This window comes from Mauremys reevesii, linkage group 2 (genome assembly GCF_016161935.1).
Source record: "Mauremys reevesii isolate NIE-2019 linkage group 2, ASM1616193v1, whole genome shotgun sequence".
In the NCBI taxonomy this organism is placed as follows: domain Eukaryota; kingdom Metazoa; phylum Chordata; order Testudines; family Geoemydidae; genus Mauremys; species Mauremys reevesii.
This window is the reverse complement of record NC_052624.1, coordinates 184,292,271-184,319,710: the sequence shown is the minus strand read 5'-3', so window position 1 is coordinate 184,319,710 and position 27,440 is coordinate 184,292,271. Positions and strand designations below refer to the sequence as shown.

The 27,440-nt window shown below is 41.5% G+C and overlaps 1 protein-coding gene across 4 annotated transcripts in view; it reads right to left on the bottom strand.

Annotated features, from left to right (window-relative positions):
- The window catches only part of CARMIL1 (capping protein regulator and myosin 1 linker 1), a 263,150-nt gene that overhangs the window by 10,587 nt on the left and 225,123 nt on the right, over positions 1 to 27,440 (bottom strand). For 2 of the 4 annotated variants that reach the window (XM_039524735.1, XM_039524737.1), the window contains exons 30-35: positions 18,619 to 18,685; positions 18,120 to 18,316; positions 12,822 to 12,928; positions 10,779 to 11,214; positions 4,738 to 4,816; positions 1,625 to 1,855 (exon numbers count right to left, since the gene is read on the bottom strand). In XM_039524735.1, coding sequence (XP_039380669.1) covers positions 1,625 to 1,855; positions 4,738 to 4,816; positions 10,779 to 11,214; positions 12,822 to 12,928; positions 18,120 to 18,316; positions 18,619 to 18,685 — 1,117 coding nt within the window. The remainder of the gene's footprint in view (positions 1 to 1,624; positions 1,856 to 4,737; positions 4,817 to 10,778; positions 11,215 to 12,821; positions 12,929 to 18,119; positions 18,317 to 18,618; positions 18,686 to 27,440) is intronic. The other 2 variants (XM_039524736.1, XM_039524738.1) reach the window with 1 other exon arrangement.

The window sequence follows — 27,440 nt, the reverse complement described above, 5'->3', positions numbered from 1 at the left end:
GGCTGTAGGTATCCCAGGGCCTCCTCTACACTAACATTTCTAGGCAAAAATTGACCCAGCCTCACCAGTGGTAGCAATGGTCGAGCACACATGTAAACAGGGATCTGGTTATTGCATTACCACAACGGGGCGGTAAAAGTGCCAGGAATTGCTGGAGCCTGCTGTATATTAACTCTCACATTTCTGCTACCACTAGAGGATCTGAAACAGCGGTAGCAATGATGGGGAATATCTGCCTCCCATTCAGGGCACAGCCTGGGACATGCATCTTTTGTAGGAAACATGAGCTGGGAGGAGCTGCAAGTAGGTTCAGACCTTCCTCCTTTGTAGGCTTTTCAGATATCTTAAACTCTACTTTAAACTTAAGTAGAAGGCTAAATAAGTGATGCCTTCCTGTTGTACACATCTAGTGGTGTTTACTTAAAGGCATATCTTATTTTATGACTGATGATAAAATAACCAATACAAATATATTAAGACAACCTAAAGGCTGGATGGTGATATGGTATCTGTGAGAGAGGGAGAAAGTAAGTTCTAACCACTGGTGAGGCAGGGACAGGACTACGCAGGTAATGGACAGAGTACACAATCAAGGGCAAGGAAGAGGCTGCCATTTCCCTCTGCAAATGGTTCTTCTCTAGGGCCTGCAGGTACCAATGTGAGCATGGGAAGAGCCTAAAGATTCGAAAGGCATTAGGGGTGGTTACAAACATGCTTTTTAAGCCATTAGTAAAAGGAGAGCATTTGTCATAGCTGCCAGGCGAGTCAGAGTTTCCACAGTTTAATTCTTTTCACTCTCAATGTCCATAACTTTTTGGGCAATTGCATGCTAGTGGGTTGGCAGGTAAATGTGTAGGAGACTAGCTGAATCATTAAACTTTATCTCCATTTATAGTCTCGAGATAATACCTCAACAGGAGGTGAGTAGAGAGCAGACATTAGCAGTGGCTCAAGGAGCAACTCTTCATGATTATAACAGACCAAACCAATGGATTTGGAGTGAAAATAATAATTCCTCCAGTCAATACAGGGCAAGAAAAGAAAAAGAGATAGGAGCATACAGCTTCGTAACCATTAGGAAAACAATCTAAAGACAAAAATGAAAAATCTAAGAACAGAAGAGGTTTATGTATATTATATGGTGTGATGGCTAATTGCTGAAAGGGCTGAGAGAAGCCTACAAAAGATCCAACAATTAAACATTTTGGTATTTAGAGACAGGGGTTTTGAGTTTAGAGAAAATACAAAGGTAATTGGTTTAGTCAGCACCTAACACAATGGGGCTTCCATCCCCAAGTAGGGTCTCTAGATACTTTTATAATAAAATAATATCTAGCATAAAACAGCTCTGTGACTTTCTGTAATCTGTCATTATTTCTATTATTTCTTCTCAGAATTTACCATTACAAATCACAGTTCTGGTCATTAAAAAAAAAAAGTTAGGATAGTGGTGGTGGTGGGCGTGGGGAGAGCAATTCAAGAGCAAATGACAGAAAAACCTCTCTCTCTTTGTGTCCAATTTCTCTCCAGGATTTAGTTATTAGCATTTCCTTTATATTTCACACACAAACCCTGTTCACACATTTTCTTCCAATGGGACCAACCAGCCAGAACAGCTCCTCACCATTGCGAGAGGCAGAGCGTGGCTTCTGTGGAACTGTGGGACGTCCCGTTGGGCTGGGCTTCGACTGTATTGGGGGTTTTGGACTCGTGGGTGTATTGGAAGAACATCTAGCCCTTGCACCAGCTTCAGCCTTTGGTTCAGTTTTTGGATTTTTTTCCAAGGATGCCATGACAGAGTCACCTTTACTCGAGGCAAAACGAGTCTCTGGGAGGGTCTGGTGGAGTTTAGGCACTAAAATAATAATAGTAACAACAATAATAATAAATAAAGCACAAAGCAGAAAGCATGCTGTGGAGGTACCCCCACAGGGCAAAGCCCACCACTGGCAGAAATGCACACACAGTAGAAAGGCAGTGATGGGAGAACTCTCAAGACCTGGAGTTCGGCAGTAGTTCAATAAGCAGCCAACAATGTGTTTGTCAGGCTGTACAACTCACTCATGAACAGGCCTGGCTGTCACCACCCGCTTGGGGTATTGGGGAGGTGGCTAGCTCGCCCCACTGTTCCTCCACTGTCGGCAGGAGCTGGTAACATGGATTGCTGCTTCCCATCTCCAATTTCATGGGATATTTTCTCACACTTTCTAATCCAAAGGTTTTCTTCCAGTCCTTCCCTTTGGTATCCCCCATTCCTCTCTGGCAGCTATCAAATCTTCCCCTTTCCCCAGGTATCTCGCCCACTCCTGTGGTCCCTTTCCTTTTGCTCCCTTGGATGTCTCTCTCTTTCCCCCCCCTTCTCTCTTGCCCTAAGGGTGGAATAAAGCCATGGCCAGTGGGGGTGGGTGGGGTCTGAGGCTACCATCTCTTTCCGTGACTCTTTCTTGCACTGACATGCAGAGCTGGGATTTCAGCAGGGGATCATTGCATAACAGAAGAGGAGCAGCAGAACAGGCAGTCTCTGGCTGTCCAGCATCATTGAGAACAGTGCTTCTAGGGGCCAAAGCTGAAAATCGCAGCCAGGTGTTTTTTTCTGCCAAAGACTAACAGTGGAATCCAGGACACAGAAAAGAAATCCTGAACTGATGGTGAGTATATGTGCATGTTGTTGTTTTATGTTTTTAGCCCTTTCAGATCAGATTTGAAATCTATTAGCAATGGCAACCCTATTTATACGACTCTTTAATTTATTTAGTAACTCTGCATATAGAATACACTGTTACACATTTATTTGCAAGCTTGCCAGTACATTATTTATACCAAGCAAAGACTGAATGCATCTGCACACAAATCTCACTTGCTTCCCAGGATTTAAATCAAATACAGCTAGAGCCAGCTGTGCAAGCTGGTATAAAGCTTGCTGGACACTAGTTTGCAAATAAGCAAATTGCCTGCCCTAATTTCCTTCCTTCCTGCAAACCGTGGAAGGACTCCAGGAGGCTTATATGCACATGGTTGTGCAATTAATCTTTGGATTTGAATGCGTACTGGGTGACAGCATTCTTCACTTTTAGTGATTTACAATTTGTATGCTAGGGTTGCACATAATTCTTGTTTCACCTAAATTTAGGCTGCCTTGGCTTTCTGACAAGGCAAAACATGTGCCCACAGATGCTGACTTGGCCTAGCTAACTGCTATTCCAGGTCAGAAAACCTACTTGTTACAGTAGTGCTGAGCACAGGAATTCTAAGTGCAGTGTGTGGGGAGGAAGAATGTTGATATAGTCAGTTGCAGGCCAATCTCCAAAATGTTTTTCCAGCTTACGTAGTTGTTTTTCAGCTCTGTTGGATCTGAGTTGTGGGCTAACCAAAAGGACTGCGGTGCATGCATGTGTGTGCAATAAATCTTTGCACTGTAAGCAAAACAGCAGAAGGCTTTCCACACTTTTATCCCCACACTTGTATGCGTGTGTGTGAGAAAGGGAGAGACTGGCTAACACTCAGACAGCAGTTTCTTCATGAACTAAGAGAGGAAAATATTCTGTCTCTGAATCATACACGATCTTCTGTTTTCTCAGTAACATCCAGCAATTTCCCTTTAACTCCATTACTTGCCTTTCTAACCTCAGGCCTGTTAATATTATTAGAACACAGTAAGTTGATATAAATTAAGCAAAACAATGACAAACTATAACTGCAACGGGAGCAGCCGGAGGGAGTTCCTTACAGTGTTGAAATGAGAACTGACAGAGGCAGGAGGGAGGGGCTGCTGTGCACACACTGCACTGGGGTTGGGGAGGGGGAAATGTGCCATTTACAGGAGTGAGCAGCAAGGAAAAATGGAGATCAACCACCCCGTTAGCTCTTAGTGTGCCCACTTTCCATGGTCCTCTAACCTCAGATCTGTCTATCTTACTGGAACATAGATAGCAAAAAAGGTTCCTCCTCCAAAAGATATTAGACTGTGATGCCAGGATGATTTAAAAGCATTGTTTCATGGGGCTCTCTCATACAATCTCTCTCTACACTAGCTTCTAAACCACATTTAGGAATGGTTTGGAAACCATAAATTGGTTTCTGACATGACTGGTCAGCCAATGTTTTTTCGAACATGGTTTGTGAATTTTTTTCCACACACTTTGGCAACACTATATTTTATACACCTGAAATTCCCAGAATCATTGTCCAAGAATTAGAACTGGATTCTTTAGTATTCACAGAGACTTCTTCAATATTGGTTTCAGTCCAGTTCCTAGCAGAGTCTTCACATCAGCTAAAACACCATCAAAACTGGCACCAGCTGGCACCCATTTTAACAGTCTCAGCAGAAAGTCCAAGAACTGTACAGGTGTGGAGACTGAATTATCCTTCTCTACCATGGTGGCCAGGCATGTCTCAGGCATGGTGGCAGAGCAGCGTGGGGAATCTTGAACTGCCACTGCTTGTGATGGTTCTGCTCAGTGGATTAAGCTCTTTGCTTGCATGACTATCAATCCAACACTTTCTTGTGAGCACTATAAACCAGTGGTTCTCAACCAGAGGTACATAGAAATCTTCCAGGGGGTACGTCAACTCAGTTAGATCAGGGTTTCTCAACCTGGGGTCAATGAGTTCATGAGTTGCTTATAAAATAGTAGGCACATAACATGCAACTGGAGGTATGATTTCAGGCTGAGAGTGTTCAATTTATTGGCATTACAGGAAGTGCTGTACGCTTGAAACTCAAAACAATTGTACCTGTACCACTGCCATCCAGCCGTTCAGAGCTCACTGTGGTATCGTGAGAATCCCTGGGAGCCACTTCGTTCCCGAGTCTCTAAAAAAGAGAAAGAGAATCCCTCAAAATTATTATCTATAAATCACAAAATTCAGTGGTTCATTACAAAGAAGCTTATATCCAGAAGTTAAAAATTGCAGAAAGAAGCTCTAGTAATTATGGCTGGAAGTGTTTTTATGTTTCTGGTTGCAGTTTTGGAAATCTCCTACGTGGGAAGGAGACCACAGCGATTTTGGTTACCAGTAAGGCCATAGCGCTGGCTGAGTCATAACAACATGCTCATTAAGTGACAAACCTGCCAAGGAATAATGAGGGTTGGAATCGGACAGTCCAGTTAGAAACTGTTCTTTTCCACTCAAGATGACCAAATGTATTGGCATTAAGTGAAATAAAACACTGGATAAAATTAAAGAGTTTATCTGCTCTAGGCAGAAACAGAGACACCTTTCTAAAGATCCAAATTTTGAAGCAAAGATTGCTGAACTGGTCTTAGTTTAGTTAATATGAAAACCTATGTGTACGTGGGGAAATGTCTTGGAAATCTGATCTGAATCCAAGAAGTGCCAGTTCCTTCAACATTTACAGACTGAGGTTTTTAAAAAGTTAGATTTCATAAAAGCTGCTGAGTGCTCAAAACCTTTGAAATATCAGATCACTTATTTAGGTGCCAAAACATGAATCCTGAACCTAACTTCATGCACACATTATTAAAAATCTTAACCATGATATCTTTGCCTCAAGGGGAAAAAAGCTATAAGAGACAAATCTGTAAATTATTTGACCCATATTATTGTCTAGAGGCCAAGTGCACCAGGAATATGTATATATCCCTTTTCGAGAGGATCCTGTTTACACAAAGGTACAAGAATCAGTCTCTGGGATTATACTGTTCCTTTCAATACCCTGCTCACTCATATGAATAGAGCAAAGAGACCACAAGAACCATACAGAGCACACAAGTTACCTGCAAACCAGCACCAAATAGGAAGGCTGGTACGCAGAAGACTAGGCGTAAAGTGTGAATCTTAAATTAAAAAATAAAATACATTTTGCAGGTAGCTCTGACCTTGGTTTAAATTTGCCATTTGAAGACAGATCTCTAACTCTGAAAAGCAAACAAATGCTTTGCATAGTTATTACTACTTTCAGCATTATAAAACTGCCACATTCATGACATCCTGTTGTCGTCAGGACACCAGTGTGGTATGACTGGCACTGTGTGATTATCCCATCTTTACAGTAGCGCCCAGAGGTCCCAACTAGACACTGTACAAACACATACTGAAGACAAACACTGTCCCAAAGAACTCACAATCTAAATGAAGACCTGATGCATCATTTAGGTAGGAGAGACATAAGAGGAAAACGGAGGAAGGAAGACAAGGGTAACAGTGATAAGAACAGATAGGGAGGCTTATACTAGCTATATGAAAATTAGTGGGTTTAAAGTAAAAACAAAACAAAACACAGTATTTTAGGTATAAATAAACAAACAAAAACTATTAATATCAGTTATCCCTGAAGGCCACCCTGTCTAGCCATTGTCAGGTACAACTTACCACAGGTATCATGGTAGACTTGGCTGCTTAAGAGCGCTATAAAGGACAGTACAGTGGACTTCATGGATTAATTGGTGCTTCCATTTTGCTGATGCTCTAATGGCTCCCAAAACATTTTAATGAGGAAGTGTCTCTCATATATTGTATACAAAGGACTGGAATTATTCAACGTTTACTCCACCTATTTAAGAACCGGCATGGTCATTGCATTTCCCCACATTTCCACAGAGGGCTTGCCAACACACAGTTTTTGGTTTAGAAACTGATCTAGTTAGAGCAGCACAATCCCTTAGTGAGGATACGCTATATCAGTACAAACAATACTGTGAATGCAACAGTGTTGCATTCACAATAGGGGGTTTTACACTGCAACTATATCAGTATAAATTCACTCCCTGGCCGAAATAGTTAAATTGGTTCAAAAATTGTGCGTAGAGCAGGTCTAACCATGGATTGGTTCCAAGTGCACAAATCCCATATAAGCTAAAAGGTCATTCAAAATAAAAGCGAAAGCCAGCCCACTGATGTAGAAATATTGTGCTTTGTAGCATTATATAAGAGATCCAGGTTCATTTTCCACTCCTAGTTCTCTTGATCCATGGTCTATTTTGACTAAATTCTCCCCCAAGCCACATTCTTCTTCTGTCAATGTGCCCTGTTTGTCTCTCTCTCTCTTTAAATGGAAAAAAACTCACCAAATTTGTGAAGAAAATTAATTTTCTTAATGTAGGCAAAGTCACTTTGTGTTCGAGAATATAATTTGCTTTTTCGCCATGGATTGTGAATTTTCCTTTGCAAGAATTGATGAAGTAAAAAAAATTGTGCATAACACTGTTAAATGTATTATTAGATTTTGTTTTACCCTTTAGATTGATGTTTTGAGTTCACAAAGAAATCCACTTTTATGTCTTGAAATAATACATAGATTCATTAAACTAACTGAAACAAATGCAAATATTTCCAAGTGGTCATTTTAACGTGTTGGTGGTCTCATTGTTTATCACCGTTTCTATGGTAACAGCACCACTTGACAGGTCCACATTAGAGCTCATATTAAAGTAGACATAATAATCTTTCAAATGATGTATCATGTGCATGTGTGTAGAGAGGGTACATTAAGTTGACCAAATCAACAGGATCTGTCTGGCGCTTGCTAGGAGGGGCTGACAAATATATGAAGTATCATTTGCACCAGAGCTATGCTAGTCTCGCTGCAATCTAGGTCTGTCCATGACTAATTACATGAATATGTCATATGTAAAATATATATTGCACTACACACACACATATTTATTTGGCTCCATAAAGAAGAAGGGCAAGACAGGGAAATGTAGCACTTGCACCTGAGAATGCAAGAATTCTAATAAAAGCCTTGATAAATAAACAGGGTTGTTAAGGAGCTTGGTTGCCTGCATATCTTGCTAAAATATATTTAAATATTCAGTTCTGCAAACACTAGATGGAGCTAGATGATCTTTATATCTGGAGAAAATCTGGAAAAAACACTGATTCCAACTCATTTATCTTGTGGTATTAGTGCCAATTCACACATCAAAATTCACAGCAAAAGAAAACAAAAAAGCTTTTGCCATCTTTTCATCTACTGTGCACCTGCTCATCATTTGTAACTGTAATAAGACTGTAGAAGGTCATGAATAAAGTAGTAAATTCCTTATGGCTTTGTTTTTACTTAGGATAGATCTGAATTTAAAAAACCATCTGTATCTTTAAGAAAAATTTAATTCACTAACATCAGAATCCTGATAAATCTGAAAACTTTAAGGGAACTGGTGATCCATCATTTAAGTTATGAATAAAAATGAAAGACAGAATTCTCCCATAACAAAACTAGTAGAGATCTCCTGGATTACTCTGAGTATTCAACTTTTGGTCAAAATGAAAACAAAGCTATTATATATTTCAACCCTGCATGATGTACATGAACATTAACCTTCTGAACATTAACCATTCCTTTTTTGTGCAACACAGTACGAAGACATTAATCTTAAACAAAGATAACTGAATTTCTTTTTTTTGTACAGAAATCCTATTTTAATTCACCTTTCTGACCACCACTTTAAAAAAACACGTTGCCAGGTCAAAAATGGCCCTACGGGTTATGTCTACACTGCAATTAGACACCTGTGTCCATCCTATGCCAGCTGACTCAGGCTCGCAGGACTCGGGCTAAGGGGCTGTTTAAATTACAGTGTGGATTTCAAGTTCATGGGCTGGCGCCTGGGCTCTAGGTGGGAGGGTCCCAGAGCTCCAGGAAGTTTACATTGCAAAGAGACAGCCTGTAGCCCAACCCCTGGAAGTCCTAGTCAGCTGGCAGAGGCTAGTCACAGGTTTTTATTTGCAGTGTAGACATACAAAATGTAAAGGTGGGTAAAACCCTAGCTTTTACAAAAACCTAAGACCAATAAAAAAGTTTCTGCATTTATTTTTGTTTGAAAATTCCAATTTAAATATTCCCTCCTACTCCACAACATCTCCCGGCAGTATTTACACCATTGGGCAAGTGAATGGAAACTACAAATTAATTACAAACAAACTGAGTAGTCTATTTTCTTTTCCAAGCTGAGAGAAATACGAAGAGTAAAGAAGCAGCATAGTTGAAAGTAAATAAAAATGTTAGTACAAAAGGTGATGACCTACTCTTTGTTCAACTTTTCAACCAATGCTACCTGTGTTAACCCACTGACACAAGAAGTGCTGTTACCTAACAATTTAAAAAAAAATTACAACATGCTGATATTCCACGACTATAATCTTTAGATTATAAAACCACTGAAGCAAGGATTCTGTTTTCAACAGCACCAAGCACATTGTTGAATTGAACAATTATCTAATAGCACCGTGGGTTATGAAAGGTTAAGGGCCAGAACTCTGACTCACATTCTATAGTACCTTACTCCTCAACAGTGGCCGGCTCCAGGCACCAGCGCTCCAAGCACGTGCCTGGGGCGGCAAGCTGTGGGTGGCACCCTGCCGGTCCCTGCGAGGGTGGCAGTCGGGCTGCCTTCGGCGGCTTACCTGAGGGAGGTCCACAGGTCCCGCTGATTCGGCGGCGGGTATACCGAAGCCGTGGGACCGGTGGACCTCCTGCAGGCAAGCCGCCGAATCCGCGGGACCGGGGACCTCCCGCAGGCAAGCTGCCGAAGGCTGCCTGACTGCTGTGCTTGGGGTGGCAAAAATGCTAGAGCCACCCCTGCTCCTCAAACAGTCCCTCAGAAATCAATGGAACTAGTCACAGTACAATAAACCCTTATATAATGCACATTGATACAGCGCATTTTTGACATAACAGTTTTCCTTTAGTGCCCCAGTTTTATGTTGCGCGCACTATTCTTATACGGTGTGTGCGCTCATGGGAGGGAGTTTGGTTGTGGGAGGGTGCTCGGGGTGCCGGATCCAGAGGGCGCTCACCTCAGTTGGCTCCCCATGTCTGCTGTTCCTGGCAGAGGTGGAGGCGTGGCCAGGCAGCTCTGCATGCTGCCTTTGCCCACAGGTGCCACCCCCACAGTCAGCGCTCGGGGAGGGATGGGGGCAGCACACGGAATCTCCTAGCTGCGCATCCACCAGGAACAGTAGGCAAAGGGAGCTGCTTGTGGGGAGGCGCCCAAGGTGAGTGCCCCCTGGATCCGGCACCCCGAGCTTCCTCTGCACCCCAACCCTCTGCCTTGAGCACCCTCCAACATGTACAACTTTGTGATGTCTGGGAACTTAACCCTATTTTTCCCATTCAGTCTTCAGTTCATATAACATGTTTTTATATTACACACGGTTTTCTAGGAACATAACTAGGGTGTTATATAAAGGTTTACTGTACTACTCAATAGGAGTCAGGATGGCAGGACCTGGCCATAGATGGGAAAGGAAATTTCTTTTGTAAAAAAAATAAGATTTTTAATTTGAGTGTTCCTTTAATAGCCCTTGGCTATTAGTGCTACAGGCTAAGAAGAGTGTTCAATGCATTATAGTTTAAATCCTAAGAAGAAAGGAAGTTTTAAGACTATTGTGCTCAGTGACAAAACTAGGTTTATATGGGACACACGTATAGGAAGCTATACAATGACACTGCTGGCTAACTCGTAAACTCACTCCTGACTGCAGGAAACAATCCTGCATGGGCAGGGGATAGGGACTAACTGATCTTTCCCAGCTTTAATTCTATGATACAGATTTCGTTTACGTGCTAGTGAGTCACCCATCACATATAACATATGAGACCTGAAGAAGAGCTCTGTGTGAGCCCAAACGCTTATCTTTCTCACCAACAGCAACTGGTCCAATAAAAGTTGTTATCTCACCCACCTTGTCTTTCTATATAACATAGCTGATATGTTAAACGTTAACCTCTTACCCTTGTGTGCCTTTATGGGGTGCAGTTCTTTCCTACTTTTATCAACTAGAGTCACCACGAATCAAAAATATCTCACCCTCACCTTCTGTGAAGAAGCTGCTCTCCTTTCCTGCTTGGCTTTCATTTCTGCTAGGAGTCCACTGCCCATCACTTGCACCCCATACCTACGCCCTCCCTGTGGGCTGCCTTTGTTATCACCCCTCTCCGCTCTTGCAGCATCCTCTGGTTGTATCTCCTCTAGAGAGTCTGGTGTTTTTAGTTCCTCGGCTCGCTCTGTGCTGCTGTTCTGTTCAGCTGATTTTAGCTCCTTCTTAGTAGTGTCCACAGCTGGACTTTTGACAGCACCCTTGGGTGACGAGGGCTCTTCTGCCACCAATACAGTCTGAGGACGTTCAGATTTGGATCGAGATTTGATTAAGTTGAGAAACCCACTTTTCCGAGAATCTCTTTTTTTTCTTTCATCACCCACTTCACTGGACTCATTGGTGTCTGAACGTTTCATTGACGATCTCCTAATAAAACAGACAAATGTTCATTGTTCTTTATTTTTTTCCTGGAAAAATACCTGTTTTTAATAGTTTCAAAGATTTCTCTTGGGCAAAGCTAACCGTTTGCATCATCAGGAAGCTGCTCTGTGCCCAGTTATTATCCACTGCTTATAAATTAGAGATTAGTTACTATGATTGATGCTATTGGCCAAACGCCATTAAAGTCACTAAAAACTGTAGGGCTAGCATTACTCATTGTGCCACGGAGGCAGGTCAGCCACTTAGGACACATATTTCATTCATCTATTTTTAGGGGTATCTCTGGCCTGACTACTCCTACCCCTAAACTGCAAGTCGCACCAGAGTGGCTCTAATTCAGGCATTCCTCCAAGCATAATTTCAATGTGTCTACTCTTTTAAGGATATCCTCACCCCAACGAATAGCTTGTAGCTACTGCATCATGACCCAGGTACTGGAAAAAACACAGCTTTTGGGGAACTGCCCCTTTTAGAACTCCAGAACTCTGCACCAACAACCAGTGCAGTTCTGATCAGCCATGCTCCCAAACCTACTCAATTCACTGCTTTTCTGGGAGAATGGTACTTCAGGTGGCAACATATGCTTGCCCTGAAAAACTGTAAAATACTGATATGCTGCTGCCCTCCATAAAACGAAATCACTGGTAACACAAGAAAACTTGAAAGGTGTATATAATTTGTATAAAAATCCCATAATTACTGCGGATAGCATTTTTCAAAACATTTCTTTTTTTAGCTAACATGATTTCACAATTACTTACTGGATGTCATGTATAGTTTCATATTTGCAATCATGAATTACTGCCATCTGCTTGTCATTTTTTTTATTTATCATTCACACTTAATTTTAACACTTCCTTTCCCTCTCTCCTCCAGCCATTTACCAATTTACACTTACTATTTACTTAAACATTTTACTTTTATTTACTTAATGTCAAATATAGCAAATAACAGGTCATTTTAGGTAGTCTCGAACTAGCTTTTGTTTGTACATTCACACTAAAGAAATCAGAACATCTTACTGTTGGCTCTATAAAATATCCATCTAGTTTACACTACTGTAGGCTGGATTTCTTGCTATGTGAGATGTAGAAGGCAGACCTTTCAGATTAAGTCATACACATAAACACAGAACATTGCAATTTTGTAAAGCAAGTGTTTAATTTATATGCATCAATAAACATAAATCACTTCCTCATGTCTTAAATAAACACACATTAAAAATTCAGGGCCAGAGCCTGAGCCAGTGTGAATTTGTATAGCTCCAGTGATGTCATAATAAGTGATGTCATTGAAGAGTATGAAGAAGTCAGTGGAGCTATGCTAACATACATCAGATGATAATCTGGTTCATAGTGTTTATTAAAAGCAATTTATTTCAAAGTAAGCTTTTTAAAATGAGTAATCAAATTCACTGATATACTGGGCTATTATGATATAGTCTGGTTTTGACAGTAGCTATGCAAATTGGAGACCTGAATATTAGAAAAAGATGTCAAATACAATGTATTAACTATAAATATTCTACCCTCACAAACTATCAGTAAGAAAGCATGGTCTTTACTTTGACTCATTAGAGGATCTGAACTTACTTTGAATCCATTTTTGTCACTTTCTTGGTGAAAAATTCATCAACACCTTCATCCACTCTACCCATGAGACCATTCTGTTCTCCTTCCTGAGGTGTTGCCCCACACACCTGATAAAACAAATGTAACATAAGCAACACAGCATGGCAGTAAGAAATCTCACTTTTCAAAGATGCTGTAAGGCACGAGGATAAATATGAAATTAAAGAATAGAGTTATCTTAACAGTGGTTATGGAAATATAAGTTTTAAAGAAAGGCCCCGACTAACAAGGAAGGCAGGCCTAGAAAATAATAAATTATAAGGCCATAAGGAATGAAGAAGTGAGGATGTCTGGTTCAAAAGATTAACTAATGAGACACGGGCAAGTTTCTAAAAAGAAGGCCTCTGACCAATATGGGTGATTGCAGATGGTCTTAAGAGAACCAGTCTTAAGAAATAGAATGAGCCAACCTGGCCCTTCCCAAGCCATACACCAGAATTAAAACCTTTGTGAGCTCAAGTGCAATAGAAAAAACTGAGACAGCAAGAAGGAGGGCAGGAATGGCCTTGGGAAGAAAGAAGGTTGTAAATCTCCCCTGAATAAAGGCTGAAAATAAGGGTGAACTGTCTCCAATTGGTTTTTAGCTCAAGTCAGTCATTGGCAATGACATCACTTGTTTGTTCAAGGGTATGAAAAAGTAAAACTCTTAAAGGGTTCATTGCTAATACCTGCCTGACCATGTTGAAAGCCAACCATTGTGGATCTAAGCACCCCTGGGTTTAGCTCATTTGTAAATATCTTGATAAAAAACTTACATGTTTTGTTAGTGTTTGGATGTAGTAAGTTGCTTTTCAGGCATGTTTAGAGCAATTGTACAGATATAATTTGGCCTTTGGATTTAATAAAGACATTTATGGTTAAATTAGTGTCTGGTGGTTTCCCACATGAATAATTTCACATATTATTAATAATACCAACAAGGCCAAAGCTCAAATGCCTTTAAATGGTATAAAAAGAGCAGTTATTTAGTATTCAAGCACACTTTTTTGTTAGCAGTTTTTCAAAATGGAACTCCTGATTTGTGTATTTACTGTAGCTACCGGCAGAGACAGAATCTTTGTCAGCTGTTGTTCACCTGGTTTAGAGAGAGGTGTGAGTTCTAGTGGTCTGAACACAAAATTAGGAGCCAGAACTCTAGTGTACTAATTATGCCTCTAACAGACTGCCTCCGTGGCCTTAGGCAAGGCACTTTAGGCCAAAACTTCCAAACTGAGTGCCAGATTTAGGTGACTAATGTTAGGCACCCAGCACTGACTTTCATTGAGAGCTGAGGTCTAACTCCCCTTTGTGCCTTTGAAAAGTAGACCTTAAAGCCAAAGACAAAAGAGAAAGATTATCCAACCTGGGTGACTCTCTCACTGGAGTATTGTACAGATCAGTTAATGTTTGTACACCTCTCTGAAGATGAAACACACTAAATATTATGGGAGGAATTCTCTCCCTGGCCTGGCCTCTCTATGCTGCTCTTCCCTAATCCCTTTCTGCTGCCAAAGTTCCATATCCAGGAGGGGGAGAATCTCCCCAATTTAAACACTGCATAAAGCTCTAAAGACGACCCTGCAACAGCCCCAGTATAGGGTGTGTTCTTGGCAGTATCACCACCCACAAGGCAGCGCGAGGAAGTGGTCTCCCTAGGAGGTCTAAATTACATCAGGGAATGCTCCAGCCCCCAAATTTGGAAAATATAAAAGGTGGCACAAAGGTGGCACCTTAGCCCCTCTGCACCTGAGATCCAGGTTCTGTGCTTCTAAGAGGCCAGGACAGATTCTCCTCTTACGGGTATGAGAGAACAATTACTGTTAATATCAAACCCTTCCTTATTAAGACAAATAAGACAGCAGCCTGAATATGAACTAATGTATTGATATGTACATGAAACTTTCTGGTTCCTGAGTTGCTGAGTCATGTGATGAGTTTATTGTTCACCTTATTAGATTACAAAGACAGTAACTAGAGCACTTATATACCTCTGCTGTGGCACTGTATTCCTCAGTTGAAAATATAAGTCCTTTTGGTAAAATTGCATTGTTTCCACTTAAAATAGAATGTGTTCTTTTTTAATAAAGGAAGGATCTTTTTCAAAGTAGCACAGTGATGACAGTTCTTTTTCCGAGAAGAATTTGTCTAATTGGAAATGTCAGAATGTATGCAACAATACATATACTGAGAACTGTTTTTGGACAACATCAATTTTTATTGTCTCTGGATGTAAATATTTATCTCATCAGTCAAAAAAATCTTGATATTGACTTCAAGAGAAGTCAGAATCCATTTAATGTTGGAACTGAAACTCTCCAGAGAATAAATATTTAAGTATCAATGCCAAGAGCGTTTCCTGAAGGAGGCAGGGATGTAACATTCTAAAAAAAGAGGTAATTAATATGGGGGGCTGACTCTATCTGACATTGAGTCTGTCTGGTAAACTTCCAGCAGAAGATGCACACGAAAACCCCCAAAACCACAAGCCTGCAGGTGTACACTGACGACAGTCAAGTGCTCAAAACAGCTCGTTATATGGCATCAAAAGTCACGGCAGAGGTAAACATAAACAGAGGCAGAGGATTTAGCAGGGAAATTAGAAGGCAATTATTGGGCCAAGACCAAGACCAGAACTGCCCACCTAGGGAGGGGAAACGCAAAAGGATTTCGATGCTCAGTTCTCAGGATGTGGGGGAGGGAACGAGTGTGGTACAGCTATGCTTCTGCAGGGTGTAGTTGAGCTTCTGCTACAATAAACGCACAACTGTAACTGAAGACTCCAGTCTCCATGTATTCCTGTGTGTCCGTTGGTCATGTCTGAAGACATAGGATACCCTAATTGCATGTCCATCTGTCGTGTCTGAAGGCATGCCCCAACAACTAAAAATCCACTGAATACACTGACTGGATCACTAACAATGTACAAACCACAGGGCCTAATCTCCATCAAAATAACCAAGGCACAGAAGGATTTTACAGATGCATACTATAATGCCAGTTATTGTTCAATACTGCAATAATACATTGATTTCTGCATATTTTATACTTTACTCATCTAATGCTGAGAAAATTGCATCCAATATGTAAAGTACGTTCAGCAGAGAAAGTGGTCTTAGACTTGTTGGCTTGTTCTTTGTTAATACCTATAACTATAATACCTCAGAAGAACTTGGGAGAAAAGAAGTTTTTGTGAAAAAATTTAGCACTCTCACCCTTTCAGGTAAGGGGGAGGGACTGCTTACACACACGAGGCTTCAGATTCTTCTAGTAAAACCAGAGAAACGCAGACCTGACACTCCTGATATAACTGGGGTAAATCAAGCAGGAAACAGAAAGCCACACTTTTCTTTAAGAACACCTGAAAGTGGCTGCAGAGGTTATGGAATGGTTCTACTGAGAGCTGCTGGAGACAGGAATACATGCCAGTTTACTCAGGCTTTGTGCAGAAAAAGAAGGATTTCAGTGTCACCAAGTCTCACGATATTTAGTTTTTCCTGGAATAATGTGATTATGTGAGAATCTCAGCTTTCATTTAAAAATCAAAATAAGATTTTATCCCTCATGTTACAGAGAAAAGCTTGAAAAGGTAACCTGAGTGCACCCTAAAGGCTAAAAAAAACAGAGGCAAAGAAAAAATATATTTTTAAATCTCAAGATGTGTCCCTTCCCACCCTCCAATAAACAGCATAAAATAATAAATAATGGCAACAAAGCATCCCCTCCTCTTTTGCCGGTCACCTTGAGTTTGTGCAAGTACGAAAAAACAAATGCCTTGTCATCCAAATGTAGTCACTTTTCCCAGAAATACTGCATTGACATAAGGAATAACATTTTCTTGTTCTTCATACACAGTGATCAAAGCTTTTCAAATACAAGATACTATCTATGCTGCATTTCACATTTCCCTGCTAGGTAACACTGCACTAAAAAACCCCAATCCATCCTTCTCCCCTTCCCCCCTCGACTAGACTGCAGGGTCCTCCAATTCTGAAAACATATGACTGTATGGAAGCAGAAGATAATGGAACTTGACTCTGCCTGGAAATAGTGTCTGTGCTTAGTTTTCCATAACAGCAGGTATAGTCTCAGTACCAGATGACCTCAATTACCCGGATGTCACAGGACACATTAAATAAGTTGAGACGACTGGCGGAAGTTTAGCAAGTGGGAGAATATGACTCAGTTTAGTATGACAGATTTGGAAAAACAAGGCTGTAGTGTACTACAGTCGAAGGGCCAACTAAGTCTCTGTCCCCTCTGTCAGTGCAGAAGAGATGGCAAGCTGGCTTAAAAATGATCCAAACAGCTGGCTGGGGTTTCTTTTGGCACAGGGGAACTCCTGAGTGGCATAAAACTCTACACTATTCACTCTTGGCCCTTCCCAGCATAGGGAGTATTTGGCCACAGTGATTTCTGCTCTGGCAATCCCAGACCAGTGGAAGGGTCTCTAGGAGCCTGTTACCAGCTAGTATAATTTGGAGCAGTAATGAGGCGGCTCCAAGTTGCAGCAGGGGCCAAATTGCCCCATGGGCTGCCTCTTGAATAAGGGGTGCTAACAAGTGGTATAACACCATCTCTGCCCTCCTCAAGGATCTAGCTGTACAGCTTTAGATGCAAATTCTGTCTGTAGAGGCACATGCCGGAGAAAAAGCAGAACTGGGATTGTTTACTGAGCAAAAAGACCCACAGAGACCCCATGTGTGTGTTTAACTGTGCTCCACAGGAGCTCTATCTGCAGCAGTGAAGTAGGTTGTATTTTTAGGTGCGGGCAATGCCACAGAGCATGATCTGTGGTTATTCAGATCCACTGGCTCAACCTCCGTCTTGAGTACGGGGTCATAAGTGGCTGCAGAGGTTATGGAATGGTTCTACTGAGAGCTGCTGGAGACAGGAATACATGCCAGTTTACTCAGGCTTTGTGCAGAAAAAGAAGGATTTCAGTGTCACCAAGTCTCACGATATTTAGTGTTTTTCCTGGAATAATGTGATTATGTGAGAATCTCAGCTTTCATTTAAAAATCAAAATAAGATTTTATCCCTCATGTTACAGAGAAAAGCTTGAAAAGGTAACCTGAGTGCACCCTAAAGGCTAAAAAAACAGAGGCAAAGAAAAAATATATTTTTAAATCTCAGGATTTTAAAGACAATCTGATAATTGAGGGAGGGTGGGGGGCTGATATGCTTTTTGAGTGCTTGGGGATGGCAAAAGTGGGATTTAGTCTTTACTGTAAGAAACAGCCAAGTACTTAGATCCTCAGCAATCTTTTAATTGTCACTCACTGATGCTTGGCTGGGCTGTTGTTTTTTATTCCTTTTAGGCCTTAATTTTGTAAAGTGCTCCAGTTTTCTCCCTTCCTCGGATGGCAGCTCTGAGATGAATCCAGAAGTTCGTTTATCCGGTCTGCTGGAAAGGACTGGAGGGTCTTCTATATGGATAGGTACTTCTTCCAGTGCTTTATCCAGATCAAATTCCATTTCTAAGAGCAATCAAAACCTTTAATGAGGACTTAATACAGTATTTTAAACAGAAAGTAATGGCATCATTTGCTTTAGGGCGGTAGCACGTTTGTGAAAAAGGTGGACTATACCGAATAAATGTTTATTTCTGAAATGTCTCACCACAGAACCTTCAAAAAACAAAATAAGTTTGCTGGACCACAAACTGCAGAGAGTCTCCTGCATTTTCAAATACAGGAACACTTTTCTCACCTTCTGAATGTAAGGAAGTGGTTTTAGTAAATTATAAGGAAAAAAAGGAAAAGAAACGAAACCCACTTACCAAAAGCCCTAGATACAGGCCGGAGCATTCTACTGTGGATGCTTTTCCTTTTAGACTTAGGAGTCATCTATGAATAAAATAAAATAAAGAGGTGCTTATTTGGATAGAAGAAATAGTTCAGAGTAATTCTTACCTTTAAAACCAACAAATCAGTTCACATAAGGCATGTTTGCCTTGCAAATACTTAAAAAAAAAATAAAAATCTGACATTTCACTGATATGAACTGATTGTACACCAATGAGGCAGTGCTAGAACTGAGTCCAAAACATCCAACTGATTTCAAGCTTGAAATATAAGTATCACTGAACTTTACAAACATTAAAAGTAAAAGTAAAGTGATCCTCGGCACAAGTGAGGCAACTTTATCTCAGTTTTACACTTGGGGAAAGTGAAGTACAAGGAGTTAATTGAGTTGCCCACTACTCCACAGTAAGTCTGTGGCAAAGCCAGAAATAGATCCCAGTTATCCTGACTTCTTTTGCAACCACAAAACCATACTCTCTCAGTTCATTTATCAATGATACCTTATTGAAACCAATCAAAAAATGTAGGGATATAGATCTTTGGTCATCACCCTAAGGTTCTCCATGTCCCTTACTACCACAAAACAGTGCGTCTTTTAAAGCCAATTTCACTTCCTTGTCAGCCAGATGAATTGCTGAGTGTACTGCAGTTTTTTGTTTAATTTGTTAAAAGCAATTATTTTTTCCTGATAGCTAAATGCTCTATTTGCGCACAGCACTTTTGACATTCAGTTGCTTAATTACTACTCTGGATTATACACAGGCTTGGCAGAATTCAATTTTTGTTTTTCTAATTTCAGTGATTAATGTTGATTTTTATTTGTAACTGTTTTTATTGTTACAGTTGCTGGAAACTGAGGATTGTTGTAGGGTTGGGTTTAAGGCTGCACTGAAAGCAAGGCTGCAAGGGGCTCCCAGAACTGACAGGGGCTGCTGCATGGCTGAGGGGCCCAAAACACTGGGGCACAAGATGCAGGAGAAGCTGCATTCTTGGCCCCGCAGAGCAGAGACCCCCAGCCAAGACTGCGAGGATGATGACTAGCCCTATCCATGGAGTGCTGCTGAACAGTTTCGGCCCAGAGATGGCTCCCATACTCCTGGCTGATAAGGGAGCACGGCTGTGAGAGTGGCGATGCAAAGGAGACCCCCGGCTAAGATTATGAGGAGAACAATGAGCACCCTGCAGCAGGGAGTAGGGGGCACCCGCAGCTGAATGTCTCCTGCTTAGGGATGGAGCCAGTCAGAAGTATGGTGGCCTCCCTCACAGCCAGGGACTTGCTCTCCTCCTCACAGCTCTGGCCAGGGGTCTCTGCTTTGCCCTGACAGGACTGAAGCCTGCAGAGATTGGGTGTCACTGGCCCTGCAGCAACAGTACAGGGTGCTCTCTCCAACCCTGCTGGTCACAAACCCACTTCTTCATTCACCATCCAGGAGCGTGGAAGACATCCCTGGGCAGGAGCCGTTCAGCACTGGGGTGGACTCCCCCATGGCCAGGGACTTGACCTCCTTGTAGCCCTTGCCAGGCATCTCTGCTCCACTGGGCCAGGACCACAGCCTTCCCCACACCCACCGGGATTAGGTGTCACCTGTCCTGCGGCAGCACAGGGAGCCCTCTGCAGCCACGGACCTGCTCTCTCTCTCTCTCTCCAGTGACAGCAGGACTGCAGAGGGCTCCCTGTGTTGCTGCAGGGCTGGTGGTACCTGATCCCGGCAGGTGCAGGGGGGTAGGGAGAGGCTGCACTCTTACCAATTATATATTTTTCCTGTTGATTTTAGTGTGTCAGGAAATTGAATCCTGCCAAGCCCAGTTACGGATTCTCCAAGAATATGTAGTACTATTAGAAGATATAACTCTGGGACTTCTTTAAAAAGTGGAAACCTGCTTTTATCAGCTCTCTCTGGCAATGTCATGGTTTCCACAAGTATGGGTTATAGTCACAGAATATAAATTCAAAAATTTATTTATTGAATGTATACATTATTATTAGATGACTTCTTCACTCCTGGATTAAAGAAAATGTTGTGTTAAGGAAACAACTGCCAGGCTTAACACTTCACGTTGTTCTTTGAAAGAAAGCCACATTTATTTTGCTCTATGAAGTATCCTGAAAGTTCATATGGTAAGAAAGGCTTTTTGCAATAGATAAGGCATGTATCCGCAGTTCTGAGCCTCCCATGTAATTTAATGTGGATAAAGAAGCTAAACTATGAAGTGTGCTTATCTTCTGAGAAGTCACTCTAAAAAAATGACAACTTCTTACTCACAAATCTGTTTCCATTGAGTCACATCTGGTTGCTTTAGTGGCATACATATATTTCCATTTGCTTTTTACTCCTGTGAACAGTAGAATATCTACACAGCTGAGAGTGAGTCAGCAAGCTGGATTCTATTCTGGCTCATGCACAATCAACAGAATCGTTAATCAAGTTCTAGCTTCAGAAATCTTCAGATGATGCTTGAGCCAGAGAGGGTGTACCTAGGCACCAAGACTTTAGAATGAGTTTGCAACATGGATGGTTTAATTTTTAAAAAGAGTTTTCTAGCTTTTTATTTATAGGAAATTTAGTGAAAAATATGCACAATTCAAATGATTTATAGATGTCTGCATGCAATATATATGCACACACATACTTCAGTTGTCTGCATTAGTATTTCCATCTGAACGACTGTAACTTTGTACTATTCAGACTTGGACAAAATTATGGTAGATTTTCATTTTAGCATTAAGTGGTTTACCTACCTCCACTAGATCAAAAAATAAAAGGAGAGGCCAGACTATATACTAGTTTGATTGTATCTTTTGAGGAATAGAGATGCTTTTCCACTATTATTATAAAGTATTGTCTGAAGCCAACATGCCTTTACATGACAGGGTATTTCCAATTCCAGAGAATGTCATATTTGACACACATCAATAAATAATCTAGTTTCATGAGCAACCAGGAAGAAGTCATCAGCAACACCTTTTCCCTTGTCATCTGAGCACATTTAGCATTTAAGTCATGGAGTAACAATAAACGTGAAGCCCCAGAGTGCCGTTTTATTTCTGACACTTTTCAGAGTATAGCTGCACTTCAAACTGAAAAGTGCTTCTGTAATGCACCATAATACAGAGCAAGTGGAAAGAACAAGCCAGGAGCTCAGACACTACAGTGATGAGCACTATAAAATGGCTATCAATAAAATAAATACAATATTTATATCAAGATTCATTAGCCAGGCGCAGGCTCCATCAGCAGCTTGATGGAACTGTACAGAACTGCTCAGCTAAACATGTAGTAGACAAGAGTGAATGCAATTAGTGGACCAATGGACATCCCCACAGTCAGACACCAGAACAGCTGCTTGTCCACTCCTGCAGAATCTGAATGACAAGCAACATCTGCGTCCAATCCTGAAATGGTAAAAGGCATTTCAACTCTAATTACGAGACGCTGAAGCCAGTTTAGCATTGAGTGGGGTCAGCAATTAGATCACTATTCCTAGTTCCTGGCTGTATTTGCAATTGCAGCCTATTCTTCACAATAATGTATCTGTGTGTATTTTGGTCCGATTGCTGTTCTTTGTGGTGATGTAATTGTAAATCAGATCCACAAAACTGATGAGTTCATGTACTGAAGATCAGAAACAGTGACAAAAAAATAGGTTGGTGGGGGATTATCCAACATCTCATCAACTGACATTTGCATTCACGAGGAACGACAGACACTATTTCAGTTTGAACAGGTGTCCTTGGAATAACAGTTGGGCTCTACAAGAGCTGCATAGGCACTAGAATGCCAAATCGGGGCACTGATACATAGCTGCATAGGACAAGCACTGATATTCTTGCACTGATGCTCCCAGCCAGGCACTGGATGTCATCTTCACCGAGATGCCATTGGAAGGGGAGACTATGACCGATGATCACTCTCAAGCTGGAGATCATGTGTCAATCTGTGGACATGAACCACCACTAAAAGTTCTTTGTCAGCTAAGCAGGACCGACCAACCGCAGTGTTGCCAGAGCTGGAGGTGGAAGGGACAGCATGAGGAGTGGCTATACATACAATTTTATTTGAAAACTTTTAAGTTGCCTAAACCATTTACATTTTGTACAAGTAACAAGATGGGCTTCTTACCAAGTGACCTTTTTGGATCACATGCACAGCAAAATGGGTCAAAGCGTTGTTTTAAACATGCCAGTGTGCTCTTTTTAGAGGTTATTATAAGACTTAAGCTCAGCCAGTGTGCAGTATCCTCTGGCAGCCCAGGATGTTTCATTACTACTGAGGACATGTGAACTTCCGGATCGTGAACTCTCCCTCAGCCTGAGACGGTGGGCTTGCATCTGATTTCCCACAGTAACCAGAGGCTGTTCAGACTTCCCTATGGTCAGGCCCCTTCTACCTTCTCTCAACAATTCTCCGCCTCTGGCCATGCAAACAGAGGAGCGACTCAGTTCTTCTGCCTCCTGTTACAATCCTGGCTTTTACAGCCAAATTTGGGGGCTGCAGTGAGTGACATTTTCCCCGCAGATTTTACTTGAATGGGCCAACACACTGAGCTTTTTCTGGCTCTCTCCACCCTCGCCCACTCTTCCAAGTATGGTGCAGGTGGCGAATGGAACAGACAAAAGGCTAAGGGCCGCTCTGTCTATGAAGAGACCCGTGTAGAAGCCACACAGAGAGAGCTTTGCTACACTTACTCCCAAGTCCACAAACCCTTGCTCCGTCAGGGACAGGGGCTCAGAATCTAGAGAGCATGTTGAGGTCTCTGTGTCCACCCACACCAGTTATTTCCCCTGTGGAGGTGTCCCCATATAAGTGGGTCAGCTCTCTTCAGTAGCAGGGACCCAACAAACTAAACCATGCTCATTGATTAAGGACTCTTTAATGGGAGGGTCAGATATTCCCATGAAGCTCCCCTGGTCCAATCTGCCTCTGAACTCCCAAGTCCCATGCCATTTTCTTAAGTAACTGAGTCACTTTACCAGATCCCTTGCCTTCTGACTCTAATTCTTCCCCTTCTGGAATCCCTTGGGGCTATCCCCCTACATTTCCTCTCTAATTATATAAATAAATGTGGAGGAATGCTGGGGCTTGGGGAAAAAACAACTAGAACCACATATAAACACTTGGGGCACTTTTCCAGGTTTTAGAAAACAATGTGTGGTAAGCAGCAGAATGTTTTATCTTTATAAAACAGTTATAGAACAACGGACACAACTCCCAATCAGAATACAGCACTTTCCACATTCTCCCCACCCCTCCAAGAGTTTTCAAATTTGATCTTGTTCCACCCACAGAAGAGCAGTGATTTGCCCTCTCTCCCTTCATGCCCATTTTACTTTTCAAAAACTTATTTAAAAAACTCATAAAACACCTACATACGCATTTTCCACTTGTGAAAAAGCAGAGAAAGTGACAGTGTAGGAAGTTAATTGTGAGACCAGCATTCATAAACTAGGGGTACTATTCAACATGACAAAGAAAAACAAACCAGCCAAAACACGATGACCTAACGGGTCTCTTCAATCTCAAATTTCTATGACTGGAAAATCTCAATTTCTGCTCACTGTAAAATATCATTTCATTAAAATGGACTTGGTTTCAATACAAAACTGAATTAACAGAATTTTCTTGAGCAGTAACGTTTTTGTTTGTACCTCTTTCATCAGCACTCTGCTTCATTTAGTCTTAAAGTCCAGGGCTGTTTTAAATTCATCAGATGTTATGTTATCTCAACCTTCTTGTAAAACCTAATCTCATCTCTAAATTGCTGCATATTTCATTCAGTAACTGAAGATGGATGACACTACAATCTCCCAGGAGACTAGGAAGGCAGCACAGAAGCAAATGGAGCACAGAAACATAAACAAGTAGGCCAGAAAAAGCAGAGCTAAAAAAATACTTACACTTGTACAGCAGAGAGTCTCCATGCAGCAAAAAAAAGAAAGAAAAACAGAATATGAATGGAGGGAAGACAAAGCAACAGCAGATCCCACGGAGGGAGGCAAACTAAAAGTCACCAAAAGTAAAGGAAACTAAAGCTGAAACACTTACAAGTCTTAGCAGGAAAGGTGATTTTCAAGAATGAGATTAAAAACCCTTCACACTGAGAAAGGCATGGCAATAGCTTTCTCTTCTCCATATTTGGATAGGATATTTAACCAGGGATGTGGTCTCTGGCTAAATTAAGACCTGTAATTTTCAACCAGTGCAGCTCCCCCAATGGTAGCAACACCTGCACTCTGTCTATGCTCAGGCTTCCTCTGTTGCTACTACTAGTGGAGTTTTACTCGTGGCAAACTGAAAATCTGATTTTTCCTCGTGTGAACAAGGCTTCCGAATTAGAGCTGTTAGCTTTATCACAGAGAGCATCAGGGCAAAGAAAACACACAGATTCCCTTAAAAGAATGTCCTGGGATGTCATGACTACTGCGTGAATTGGATTTAAATGAGGGAAAGCTGCGCAGAGTCACCCTCACTCTCACGTCCAGGCCTGTCTGAATCCAGTGGCACGACAATGTCAAGGTTTGGAGACAAGTTTGGATGTAGTGGATGGCCATCAGGTCCTACTGCACTCAAATTTATGGCCTAGACTGTCCACACAGCTCTTGCCATCCACTTTCACAGCTGGGGAAATGAGCATATCTGCTTGGCCGCCTGGTCCACCAGAGAGGACTTTCCGGAGGGAGCCAGGAGTAGCTGTCCACTCTGGCCAACAGTCACAGGTAGTACTATCTACCGTTACTTACGGTAGCAGGCGTAGTCTGACCTGTCTTGAAAAGCTTGGACCATGTTTAGTCTGGAACCTCACCTCAGACCTGTTTGTCCAGGGTGGCCCTACCAGGAGTACAAGATTCTAGATGACATAGTTCTGATGGTCATTGGGACAGACAAGCCTCTCCAACACAACAAGGTAACAGTCCAAGGAGAGGATGGGATGTAAATTAGGTTCACCTTAGTTTTAAATACGGACACTGACATGCAGAGTAGAGATCCAGAGGTAACATAGTTCCATAAGAGAGGTTAGAGTAAGGAAAAAAGCTTACATTTAATACCACCATGTCTTCTATTTTCACAAGAACTTCTGCTATAATAAAGTCCCACAGATATTCTCATCTTCTTCAGACTGAAAAGTTAATACCTTCAGGTATCCTGTTTAACTGTACTGTGATGCATATTGCTTATTAATGGTTATTATGCTGTCCTTTAACTTGCCAAGAAAAGGCCAGCCCTGCAACAGAACGCTGTATTTGTAGTAATGCGAAGTTCATTGTTTAGGTTTTCAAGGGACAGAAAGGCAATTATATTATTTTTCTTTGTGTTTTTATATTTTCTGCAGTAATGATCCTCTTGTCAGGCAGTGAATTTCCTTGAAGTTACCATCAGCTACATGTCTCAAAGACAGAAGTGCTTCTGAAGGACAAGAACAAAATCCTCACATAAGCACCATGTCTTATCTCCTCGCTTGACTCAGAAATCCCATTTGACTGCAGTGCATGCAATCTTAGTTTTATCCTCAGCTGAATTCTTCTCCAATATTTGTCTGGGCAAACCTGCCTGTTATGATGGCTGCAACACTGGTTTTGTATGCCAGTCCTCCACACTTCTGCTGGAATCCTCTTCTGTACTTTCATTTAATCTCATCTTGACTGACTACTTTAACTTCATTCTGTAGAGTTACCCCAAAGTCCTGGTTGTCCAGAATCTACCAGGGGCAGAATCCCTCCTTCTCAGACATATATGGCCACCTCAGTCTTATCCTGAAACATCTCCTCTGGGCACCAAATCATTTCACCATCCAGGTCAAATTGCCTTTTTTTTTTTGAAAGTGTCCATAAAACTTGCACTCCCCCCTACCCCCCATCCTGTCTCTATTCCCCTAAATTCCCTCTGCCGGGGATTCATCTCTGTCCCTTATTAGGCTTTGTGGTGGTGGGAAAGCCTGCTCTCCCTTAGTTCCTGCCTTCTGGAACACAGTCTTCCCGTTCCTCTCCAAAACACCTCTTTAAAACTCCTCTGGAAACTTGTATTTTCATAGATGACATGGGAAACATTTTAGGCTGGGGATCATGACTTGCCTTAGCTCTTTAGGGTGCTAATTATTTAAGAGATTTTTTGATAGCGCTCTTTAGTGCACTGCTATAGGTGCTAGGCTGTTCAGGGAAGTGCTGCTGTGTTAGTTAACATTCCACTACGGGGGTCTATGTGGTCTGGGGTGCAGATCCATGCCTTAAACTGGAGGAGCTGGTCCATTATATTAATAGTTGTCAACAGCACACAGAATTGGGATGAAGTAAAAGAGTTTTTTGATTGCTTTCCTCTTTTTCTTACTAATCTGTGGAAGTAATGAAAATGCTGTTTTAAAGCATATTTATTTTATTTTCATAGCTGCTAGAACAGAAAATACCCTCACGCTTTTCCATTGTCTGTTAAATACATACTGAGTGCCTTCATTTTGTACAGACATTACCCATCACTTGTTCTGTCTGTGGTTTGACATTTACTTGAAAAACAACATTAGAAACTCCCTGCCCCCCTAACTTTTTTCAATATTGTGTCTTTTTGGCTAAAAACCCTCAATGAATATTATGTAGTTTGGGCCCAAAATGTTACCTGCCTTGAAAGTGTAGAATCTTTTGAGAAATATCTTTCCAAAACTAAAGAGCTCTTACAATAAATCTCCTACACTGGCATTTAGAAATCAAACTACAACAAAACCCTTCTTTATAGCCACTATTCCTGGTAATGCTCTGCTACTGCCACATAGGTACCTAGAGCAATCAGATGAAATTAGCACCTCAGGAAGA